The 12,515-nt window shown below is 42.3% G+C and overlaps 1 protein-coding gene across 1 annotated transcript in view; it reads right to left on the bottom strand.

Moving 5' to 3' along the window:
• Positions 1-12,515, bottom strand: part of LOC109967008 (semaphorin-4E) — a 21,318-nt gene that overhangs the window by 6,327 nt on the left and 2,476 nt on the right. Inside the window, 8 exon segments of the mRNA XM_074527660.1 lie at positions 1-80; positions 195-346; positions 550-660; positions 915-1,014; positions 2,613-2,711; positions 3,103-3,165; positions 6,422-6,564; positions 6,903-7,377. Coding sequence (XP_074383761.1) covers positions 1-80; positions 195-346; positions 550-660; positions 915-1,014; positions 2,613-2,711; positions 3,103-3,165; positions 6,422-6,564; positions 6,903-7,011 — 857 coding nt within the window. The 5' untranslated portion in view covers positions 7,012-7,377.

Raw genomic sequence — 12,515 nt, 5'->3', positions numbered from 1 at the left:
TCAGGGAGGGAACAATCTAGACTTGCTTTCAGGAATGATGTCCATTTCCTCTGCAGCGTCCGCTGGCCGCCCATATCCCCCTAAACACAGAGACAGAGACTCTGTCATGTGAACATATTCCCTTTAACCACAACAGCCAGACCAAACACTCAGGTCTAGCAGATACTGAGTTCTTATTCTTTACTATAATATACCTTGCAGACACGGGCCACTCGTGACACCTTAACTTTGCTGTAGAAGTCGTACTCCATGGCATTCTCACTGAAGAACAAGTACACCTTATCATCATCACCATCAGGACTATCAAAACTCTCAGTCACAAAGTCCATGTAGACAAAGTTTGGCTCTGAAATCACAAAATATGAAATACGTACTTAGGATATGTAGAAAAACAAACAAAAAAAAAACTGTTCTGCCTCAGTATAGTGCAAGAATATCTACAGATAACCTTCATAGTGCAATCTCTGTTGCTGCAGCTGATTCCATTTAAACTAAGCACATCATTATATAAAACTTTAAATGGCAACGTTTTGCAAGAGAGGAACTCACCACTGAGCCAGGAGCTCTTAAACTCAGTGCGAAGAGCCAGGTTTGAACTGCGCAGAACCACAGGCTCAGAGCCCAAGAAATTGATGGATGTAGCAGAATACAGGTCACTTCCTGTTGAACAAGCATTCCTGGAACTCCATTATTCATATAAAGTTGGAGCAATATCTTGCTGATATGCCTATTAATGGACTGAACTGACAGACATGTGTTCAATGAGCAAGTATCACTAGTAAAGATATTAGGTGACATTTTTAATCAATTTGTTGCTGAGGCCTTGTGGCCACTCAAAACAGCACTTAGTTCTCAGGAACTGATCTTTTCTGTTGGTGCACTTTGAATGTTCCACTAGTATGTGCTTGACTCACCGACCATGAGGGAGGAGTATCTTTGGAAGGGATCAAAAGGACATTTCCCCTTTCCCTCCTCCTGCTTTCCCTGCAGCCTCAGCTGTCCATTAGCAAACATCTGCTGGAAACAAAGGGAGAGTGTGAGGAAAGGAAGGAAAAGAGAAAACTGTATTGCATTATTCAGATGATGTACTGGGATTCAGGACTGACAGAGCAAATCTGGATTTGACAAATGTAGCTGTTGTTTGGCTTTCTTTTATTTCTTTATAATGCACTGCTCTTGCCTTCTTCTTTCATTTTTTTTTTTTTTTTAAAGAGGGCGGGTCTCTTTCTTTGGCTGACACATTTCCTGTTGCTCAAGATTTCTCTCTGCCAATCAGAATGTAGTGATGAATATAGCTGGGTTAGGGACCTGGTTCTGCAATTTCATACAAAACTGTTCCCTATGGCAGTGGAATGATGGCACTAGCCCTCTGAGATTAAAGCCCCCCCCCCCTTATGTCAAAATAAAGTGCATTTATGAGGCACTGTTTGCTGACGAACATCAATCCCAACAAATACAATAAACAACCAAACACCAACATTTTGAAGGGAGAAGTTCAAACTGTTTTTTAAAACTGCAACCAAGATGCAAAAAGTTAATTTAGCTAAGCCAACCTCTTGCAGAGAAAATTGACACAAACTAAGTCTGACTAACTTATTCCTCTGCTCCTCATGAATTGTGCAGCATCATTGTTCTAGGTTCCTTCTGCACCAATTGCAATTTTCTGGGCTGATTCCAATTTCAGATTTTTTAAAGTCTGACCTGCCAATTCAGATTTTCTTTCTAAGAATACTAACTGACAACATACACAAATATTTCTGTAAATTTTCTTTAATGAAAGATAAACTGTATGGTAATAAAAATAAAACACTATTAAAGTTTTACATTTTTTTGTCTCTCACTCTTTTTTTGCAAACTTCTAACTAAAAATGAAGCGCAATATTTGTACTTCTCCAAATATAGGCAAATGCAACAGGTAACTGAAGTGTGTGTAGTTTGTATTTGATGTTTTACCACAGATACACTGTACATATACAGTACATGCATTTTATTTGTAGCCTGCAATTCCCTTATTTTGTATTCTGTTTCAGAGATTTGGATGCAGGTTTCTTCTCCAAGGTGTTTCTGTAGCTCCCCTGTGTATTGTTTGTACACCAAGCACTTCCAATGCACAAGTGAACATATGACTCCACATACACCATCCTGCTGCCCAAAATAGTCCCCATCAAAGCAACAATTTACTCCTGTTTGAGTAACATTTGCTAAAAACGTCAGTGCCCGGCTGCTCAGGAAATTACCAAACTTTTTAAATGATACATTTGATACAAAGGTTCTGGGCAGGAGTTCCACAAACAGGAGAGGAAAGTCAGAAATTACTGAGAGATGGCCTAACATATTGTTAGTTTTGATCTTCTCATGGGGTTCACTGATAATAACAAACTGACAATAATGCCAAGCTCATCCTGGAAATATGTAAAACCTGAATCTTAAAAAGGCACAACAGTATTAGTTTATGTGGGAAAGCCAGATGCCTTTCATCAAAGGAAAAAGAGCAAATGTTTGCACATTATGTTAGTGGTATAAAAGCCGCCACCACCAGCTAATAAACAAAGGTTCCTCCTACAGAAACAGTTTATAAACTCCTCTAAACAGATCCCATATTTCATACTTACCATATAATCACAAGTGGGGCTGAAAGCATTCGTGCCACACACATACATAGTAGTGTCATTCACTCTGTGTAGGGTTCGAATGTAGTTACGACATTCCACCTGCAACAAAATCCAGCAGAATGCCAAGGTCAGAGCTTTGTTAGTTCAGCCACAAAAACACAAACATGCCACATACATACACTGACTGTACCAGCTGCTCTGAGCTGAACTGGTGACCAAAAGGTCAGGTCTGTGTGCATGCATCTTGTTTTCATGCCATTATTTGAACATTCAGTGTGAAACTGTCAGCACAGCACTTCAAAGAGAATTCTGATGCAAAGACTTGAAAAGTAAAGAACATTATGATATAAATGATTTACAAATGCACAGAGATAAATGGTATGGGGGAGTAAACTGCTTTCAGTTCACAGTCATCCTTAAAGGTTGCATATTTGCCATAGAAGTAAATGTTCCTCTACACAAGCTCAGTTTTTGAAGACATTACACAAACCTCAGCGTGTTTTCCCTTGTATGTGCACTCCCTTTGCTTGTCCTCAGTAACTCGCCAGTACACCTGCACCAACAGAGAGAAAAGTGTCTTGTCAAAGAACACTGCAATGGTGTCGCAACTCGCATGACAGTGGAGCTGTAGTGTAGCTACACTCACACATTTCATTGTTCGTCTAACATCAAGACTAGTCAGTGCACTCTGGAAGCGAGTACCTGGTGTTTGGGACACAAGCTGTGGACTATTAGCTGTGTAACTACAGTTGAATCAACATAACAGCGCAACAGTGCAGTGTTCAACAAGAACATCATTCATTCAAATTCCTCACACAAATGTGCACTAGTCTATAGATAACAGTGCTGAACAGACTGCTGACGTATGCAATTTAAATTTTAACCCGAATACTATGGTTAACCGCTGCCTTAACAAAACAGTGAAAGCAAACAGTGAAGACATACAAATATTATAGTTAATGATGGCATGGACTGATTTCTGCATGAAATGTTTTCAAATAGCAAGTAAAAGGCAAAAAGAGGCTGTGGTTTGTATGATACAAACCAGTGGCTGCCAAACTCAGGGGTGGGACAAGTCCTATTTCACGTACGCTTCACCCTCTAAGAGCGAAGCTATTGGGTTTATCTCTGAGGGATAAACCCAATAGCGACAGCTGTCTGTGAACAGCTGGATGAACAAGCTGATATGAACTGGGTACACACTGCAATTCTCCAGGCATTCCCCTGTTTTCAGCAGAGTGTTGGAGACGATGTGGGTGTTACCGGCAGACTCCGCCATGCTGACGGCAGAGCTGCATGAGCTGTTGACAAAGAACATGATCTTCGTGGTTTCGCCTGGTCCAGAGTTCGAGGGGTTTTTACCCGCGCTACTTCCTGGTCCCCAAGAAGTTGGGCGGATGAGGCCCATCCTGGACTTGTCCCTCTTCAACACATACATAGTGAAGAGGCTGTTTTTATATGCTTACCATAAAGCAGGTACTAGGGTGTGTACGTCCAGGTGACTGGTTCACATCCGTTGACCTAAAAGATGCATATTTCATGTGCCCACCATCCCCAAACACAGGAAATTCCTGTGCTTCTTTTTCCAAGGTTGGGTTATTCTGTGGCCCCCAGCACATTCTCCAAATGCATAGAGACAGTGCTAGAAATGTTGTGCAGGAGGGGAATCAGAGTCCTGTTTTATCTGGATGATCTGATTCTGATGACACCTTCCAGACAGCAGGCAGCCATCAGTCAAACACAACAGTTCGTGCATTACAGGGAGCACTTTCTGGGGAAGCCCCTGACTAAGCAGCTGCTGTCTCATTGGTTGTGTGAGGCCATCATACAGGCATACGTGTGAGCCATGAGAGATCACCTGTCTGGCATCAGAGTTAAGTCCACAAGGGCTTTTTTCTCCTCCACAGCACTCTTCAGGGGAATAGCTGTGGAGGACATTTGCACAGCAGCCTCCTGGGCCTCCCCACATCCTTTTACCAATTTCTATCTTCGGGTCACATCCGAATGTTCACTGGCTCATTTGGTTCTGGGTGTTCTGTGCAGTCGGAGGCTCCCCCTAATGCGGAGCGTGAGTGCGCACACACCACCGAGCGCTGATGCTGCATGTGTGGCCGGCAGCTGCATTGCCCTGACCTTATTCGATCGGATGTCTGGCAGTTACCTAGGTAACTATCGCCTGACCGTTCTGTCAACACAAAGCTGTTGATGCATGTGTTTTTATTGTACACACACAAACTCTCTCTCTGTGTGCCTTGCCCGGCACTCCTGCCCCCTGCTGTCAGCCCTGCCTGTCTGAAGGTGGCTGGCTGCCAACATCTGGTTCCTTTTGTTGTTATTTTTTTTCATTCCAAAGATAACACAAAAAAAGAAAAAGAGAAAAAGAAAGAAAAGCAAGCATCCAACCGTTACCATGCGTAGCTAACATCTACCTGCTCCTTACAACGCAAGCCATCTTAGTGTGTCATCGCCAAGGCGCACACACTCACTGTGTGCCCCTTCTCGTACGTTTGTTTCCCCCCCCCGCCCGTCCTGCCTGCCATGGGTGACTGGCAACTGGCATTAGGTTTTCATATTTGGCTTTTGTTGCTTGAGCATCCAACTGCATCATGTGTAACTGTCGTCTGCCTGCTTGCACAAGCTATTTTCCTGTGCTTTTTGTCTGGTGCACACGCTGGCTGTGCGTCTGTCCCTGCACTTATTCTCTTCTCATAAAAATAACGGCCATCCCTGCCTTCTCACAGTGGTAGTCAAGTTCTATATGGGGCATGATTGTATCTGCTTCTTCGACAAGGCCTGTTGCAGGAGAGAGGATGTTGTACTTGGGCTACTATTGTGGGATATGAAGATGAGCTGTGATGTTTTTATAATGCTCTTGGGCAGCGGTGAGCCAACAGGGCATTGACTACATCCAGCTGTGCTTCTATCCCAATAGCGACAGCTCTTAGAGGGCGAAGCTAATACAAAATAGAATGATGGTTACATACAGTAACCCAAGTTTCTATGAATATAAGCGTAGCGCTCTAAGCTGGCAGCCCCACTGTCTCTAGCACAGGGAGCCAAACTCGAGTCACATAGGCTTTTATGTGGCCACAGAAGTGGAGTGAGTGGAGACAGAACCAGGGAAAGAAATCCCTTCAGGACTGCGCATGTGAGAGGGATATACCCTCGAGCAACAGCTCTTAGAGGACTACACTACTCATAGAAGCATCGGTTACTGTACGTAACCATCGTTCAGTTTGGAAGATCATAAAATGATTCAAGGGATGAGAACGCAAAAAATTACTTCTACTTCACAAGTCAACATTTTTATTCTGGCTTTTTTCACTTTTTGCAGCGGTGGAGGAAGTACTCCGATTGTTCACTTATGTAAAAGTAGTAACGCCACAGTGTAAAAATACACAGTTACAAGGAAAAGTCCTGCATTCAAAATGTTACCTAAGTAAAAATACAAAATACAAAAAATAAAATTAAATAAAAAAACAAAACAAAACTATTAGCATGAAAATACTTACTTAATACATAGAGTACCAGAAGTAAAAGTAGTCATTATGCAGAACAGCACATTATTGATGCATTACTGCCTACATCACATTTAATGTTGCAGCTGGTAAAGGTGAATCTAATGTAAACTTACAAATTTAAGTACTTCACATACTGCTGCAATAATAAAAAGTTAATGATCAGCTATACTTCAGGAAGCAAAATAGCATTTGCATGTTAAAATCTAACAGAGTTTCACAACAGCTTCAAACATAACACCATGTGCCAGACCTGTACAGTGCCTGATTTTTTTCTTTGCGTGTTCTTACCGCCGAGTGTCTGATAGAGATGTTGTTGATGTCCAGAGCGTATATGGCCTCTCTGGCCCCCAGCAGCAGCAGGCCCAGGTCATCTCTCATTAGCATAGTGGAGTAGTTGAATATCCCCTCTTCTCTGAACAACTTCTGATCATCTGAACAGGAGAACATCTGCCTTACTACACTGCATTTAATTATATTTCCTTCTACATCTTACGTATCTGCTGTGACTCCATGCAGATGGAAAAATGCTCACACAGCAAAGGCAAAATGCAAATTCAGGGAAATTTAATAAGTTAGTCCTAGCCCTGCACAAAAATCAAACAGGTAAAGTTGCACTACTTCTTCATACTGTATATCATGGTCAGAATATTCAAATGCATTCTCAAACTGATACCAATTCAAGTGCTTACTGTCCAGCCAGAAACACTGCTGCAACAGAATAAGAATATGGTCCACTGAAGTGTTGAGATAGTGAGAATTTGTGACTTACTCTGGTAGGGAACAGTCTTTCGTGGGACACAGTAGAGAGTGGTGAGTGCACTAAATGAAAAATGGAGCATCAATCCACAGACGATGCTCAGGACTGAGAGAAGAGACATGGCTCAGAGGCTAGGTTTGTCTGAAGTGTGGAGGAGCTGCACAGTGAAGCTCTGCCAACAAAGCTTCAGAGACAGAGCATGGTCCAAGGTCTCAGTGCAGATGTTACACTGTGCTGATGTCACTGTCCTGGACATGTGCCTCTTTGGCACGACTCGCGTTTTTAAAGCAGTTCATACAGATGTTTAGCCAGGCCTACAGAGTGCAGTTTGAAGTCTGAGTCCTGCGTGATGTGTATCTATGTCGGTGTGAGCCTCCAGGGCAGTGTTAATGAGCTGCTGGTGTCCTCTCTGGAAGGAGGAGCAGAAGCCATGCCGCCCTGCTACTTTTGAGGGACGCTGGAGGAGATTGGCTTCATGGCACAACTTCTAGAAGAGACAGAAAAACATCTGTGAATGAAATGATCAAAGAGGCTCATGAAGTGGAAAAACTGGCTTTCATGCTAGGATTGGAACATGTACATTAAATGATGACCTAAATGGATAATAAAGTTATGTATTCACTTCCAAAATTAAAATGGCAGCTAGTCTGCCTCCTTCACTTCATTTCTTTACACTTTACCTGACAACTGAATTAATAAATAACAATTATATAGAGCTACATAAAATATTATGTCCCTTCATTCTTTTCAAAGATTGTGGTGTGAATGTGATGATGTCTGGCAGCTGCTGCTCGTTTGTTGTTTGACTATGTAGCATCTGCATAACAACACAGCGTGACAGAAAGCAAGAAAGAAAGACAGAACACAGCTCTTTCACCAAAGAACAACCATTTAAAAGTTTCCTTGAAGGCCAATCTAGCAATTTATCATGGCACTCACTGACTTGGTGGGACTCACAAAAGAGATTAAAACCCAGAATGGTTCAAACTGAAGCAGGCAGAGGTTGACATATCCTACCTGGCTTTTGGTCACTTGTATGGGTCAAGTTTCATAAACACTGGTTCCTACAATTCCCATAATGCAGCTCAAAAGCATCTTTCATTAGACTCCATTATCTCAGACTTCAGAAAACTGCTTCAAAATTTTCAAATCTTCAGAAACTACCTAAAAATAAAGGTGTTATGAAAATGACAAAAACAAAGTCTGAGAAGCTGCAGCAACAGGTGTTGTGCCATGAATGAAGCTAACCTGTTTGGTTGCTTCTATTTTTAAGTATATTTTTCAAAAACTCAGACGGTATGTAAAACAGGGACATATATATATATGACCTTGTTGTTACACCTGAGAAGTCTGGCAACACTTCCAGTTACAGCTATGAAAGGTTGTAACAGTACACTTCACAGGAAACTAATGTTAAGAGAAAATCTGCTGAGTGCCACTCTGCCCACCAACACCCGCTCCCTCTTCCTCCTCCACTCTGTGTTGCTTCCTGTCCTCCTCCCTGAAGAGAGCCTGCTTCCTATGGGCTCAGTGGGGTTCAGGCAGCACAGGTTCAGGTTTGGGCATGCATGCAGATCACAGCAGTTCACTGCTGTAGCGTGCTATCCCTAGCGTGGGATTCATGCTGAATTGAAACGTACCACTTGTTTGGCAGGTTTTTGCAGTTTTGACTGAGTGGTGCAGATGATTCAGAATTCATCAAGGCAATTTTTCTCAGAATAACACACAAAGCATACTTTTACAAGGTCAAAATTACACTCTCATCTTCAATGCACACTGCTCAAAAGCATCAGCATCACACTGCTGCTTTGCAACTGTTAGAGTTTAGTTCACGAAGAATAAAATACAGCAGATTTCACAGAGGTGCATCTTTTGACACACACACACACACACACACACACACACACCACAGAGTCATTATGTGTTGACAGAAACCAAAATGACAGCATCCAGATTTCCTCGACAGACAGCCCGTGCCTCTGAACAGCCTCGGTTTTGAATGTGCTTTTTGCAACAAACTGCCATGCTCCCACTTTGTAGTTACTTGACACAGTAAGACAAGTTGCTGCATGTATAGTACTGCTCATGTGTTGTCAGAGCACCGACGGCTTGCATACTTACCCCTAGGCCGTGTGCGTGCATTGTATTACTATTGTGAGGACTGAAACCTGTTTACTCCTGTTCCCCACCATGTAAATCACTGAACATTATAGTGACAGCTTGGTTTAAGGTAGGTTTAGATGTTAGGCTAAGGGTTAGGGTTAGGCAAGTAATGGCTATGGTTAAGGTTAGGGTGAGTCTCCAGCAAATGGATGAATGTCAATGTAGAGTCACCATGAGGAATGAAAACAAATGTGTGTGCGCGCTGTAGGTTCAGCGCTATAACTGGATGGGCTGACTGTAGGTTGCTTTTCACAGCATCTGACAGATCATTCCACACAGTGCAGACAAGCAGGTATGGCTACAACACAGGAACAACACCGGAGCACACATGTTGACAAAAGGGGGAGGGATGCATGGCTGAAGTTTTTACACAAGTTACCGGTCACCAGTCATACTCAGCTGATATTCATGTGCAGATGAACCTTTTTGTTTGGTTTCTTTTTCAGTTTTTTGACATTTTGATTTAACTATTAATACAAAGTCCTATATCAGCATAACATCTTTAAAAGGTCTTTATCAATGGTTCATAAATTATTTATCTACAGTTATATGTAGCTAGACACGCAACTCCAAATAACTGTCAATGTTGCTGTGGTTGTATAGTCTAGAGTACAATACAGTTTTGCACTATATAGGGGATTTTCTATTATAGAAACCTGCTGAAACGTGTTGCGCAGAGTAAGGCTCATCATAGGTTCTATGTTTGTACCTCCTCTAAATAGACACCGACAGAGAGAAAATGTAGTGGACAAACAAAGCAGGATGGTCCATGTCAAGCCCAAAGGCTACGCTTGGTGATAGTAAAGGGAAGCACGGGGTGTATTGCTTGTTAGGTTCTGATAGTGGAAACGCAGCGTAGGTGTATTATGGCAGACAACTCAGCAGCCTACATCCAGCCAATCCTAAGCAACATTAGCATTAATTTGGAGATAGGTGTCTGGTCACCTGTATAACAACTCCAATATTTTCTCTCTGTTTTCACTCTGTTTATGCCTTCATCAGCTTCCCAGGAGGAAATGTGGCTCTTTACCTGCTAAATGCTCCCTGGTGTTCTCCAGCTAGTCACTAACTTGTCTGTCTGTCTTTTGGTGCTGGAAGTTGCCTGCTGCTGCTGTTAATTGATCAGGAAATGCCTTCCCATGGACTCTTTGACCCCCTTCCTTGTGGAGGAAGGGAAAGGGGTCACACTTACTCTAATAGCTACAGACTTGACGGTGTACTGTATTACAAAGGTTGTTCATTAATGACACACCTTCATTACTCGTTGATTAGTAAGTCAGTAATAAAGGGTTGTAGATTTCAGCTATATGTATAAAAACTTCTTATATGTTGAATGATTTATTAACTAGTATCAAACTGTTTGGAAATAACCCCTTTTTAAACAAGCCTTATTGTAGAGTGGCACATTTTAACTTCTTGTTGGTGCTAAGGGCTCATATCTTTGTTCCTTCTATCAGGTTGATTCACTGTTGTGTTTTACACCTTAGAGAATGAAATATTAATAAGCCACTATCACAGAGGTGTTCTCTTACACTGAGATGAAGGGTACGTTGTGAAAGACTGGTGTGAAATCCAGGTACACCTTTTGTTTTTAGTGGATTGATGCTGATTCCAGTATAGCAAGCAGAACCTGCTCAAGGATCAGTCATTGAACACACATCCCATTATACAGTTCTGAACAACCTGATATTTTCCTTTTGTAAGTCCCTACAGTACATTACTGTATCACCACAGTTTAAGACTTTCGGTATGACTGATGCTGTTTATGCAAAAAACACTACAGCATTTGCACACAATGAAGAACAGTATAAAACTCACTCTTTTTTGCGTGTCTTAAAAGGCAACCTGGCATTTGAAGCAACAGTTGCATGTAAAAATAGCTACCACAAAGGCAGAGTCAGGGAATGCAAACTTACACAAAACCAGAACAAACAACAACAGTGACTAAAATGGTTCAGATGTAAAAGTGAATACGTACTCCCCACATGCACCTTTATAAAAGGTCAGCACTGTATCTGTGCTGGGTTTTTACTCATCAGGCAATAGAATATGAACAGCAGTGGCTTCAAAGGCTGCACACAGACTAGTGCAATACACCGAAGATACCCTACAGCAGCAGCTCCAGACACTCCAACCACTTGAAATATGAAGATATTTATAGACCTATTCGGAGTCTCCATATCTATGATACCCTATGGAACAGCATGGGCTTCAAAGGCTGCACACAGACTAGTGCAATACACCGAAGATACCCTACAGCAGCAGCTCCAGACACTCCAACCACTTGAAATATGAAGATATTTATAGACCTATTCGGAGTCTCCATATCTATGATACCCTATGATAGATTCTCACTACAACTTGCTGTGAACAAAGTAAAAGCTCTAGCATGTACAGACAAGCACACTTTTGTCATCACTATGAGTCATAACAAATCCAAATCCAAAAAGCCGTGGGAACAGCCAGTCAAACAGCTGGAGCGAGGCCTGTGCTCTACCATACATCTTTATCTGTATGACTGCAATACGCTGCACTGTAAGAGCGAGGCCTCCTCCAACTCTAACAGGTTTACCAGAGTTGCTGACTAACAGGTCTGCAGGTTTGATGCTAGTTGAGTCACTGGTCGGTCGGTTGACTGCTTGGTGCCTGTTTTCCTGCCCATCCTTCTATTGGGCAGCTTGGCTGATGAACTGTGATACAGTATTCCATCACGGCAGCCTAAACAGGAAACCGGTTGTGGGAGGGTGCTCACCTTTGACACTCCTTGTGTCACTCTGTTGTAAAACAGTCACTGGAAAACACACCCCAGCTGAGCAGCAGGTTGTATTTTTACCAGCTCAGATGAACTAAAACAAACTATTCTTTTATCATAATGACAGCAGCTTGCCACCTTTTGTTTGACATGCAGAAGAGTTGTAATTAGCTGAAAACAATACTTCAGAAACATGCTGTGTGTACAGCCTTCAAGCCTGCAACAACATGTACCATTAAGCTAATGGAGAATGAAGAGACTGGGTGACGTGTCAAACTCAAGGCCCACGGGCCACATCGGGCCCGCGAGATAATTTTATATATCTTTTTATTAACGGCCCGGCGATATAAAGCCCCGATAACACACACACTACAAATCCCATAATGCAGCACAACAGCTGCCTTACCAAACGATAGGCTACCTGCGAACATTCCCGCGTCAATTACGTCAGATCAATCAAGCGTCTGTTGATGTATACAACCCTAATTTCAGGTCAAAGCTAGCCCCTAATAATGGCCAAGAGAAAAGCTGATTCTGAAAACAGAGCCTTTCTAAACCGGTGGGAGGTTGAGTATATGTTTACTGACATTACCGGTAAACCCGTGTGTCTTATTTGTGGAGCTAATGTGGCTGTAATTAAGGAATATAACCTAAGACGGCACTATGAGACAAAACATCAGGACAAGCTGAAAAACGTGAATGAAGAGCAG

This window comes from Monopterus albus, unplaced genomic scaffold, assembly GCF_001952655.1.
Source record: "Monopterus albus unplaced genomic scaffold, M_albus_1.0 scaffold122.1, whole genome shotgun sequence".
NCBI lineage: Eukaryota > Metazoa > Chordata > Actinopteri > Synbranchiformes > Synbranchidae > Monopterus > Monopterus albus.
The sequence above is the reverse complement of the archived record's forward strand: the minus strand, read 5'-3'. Positions and strand labels throughout refer to the sequence as shown.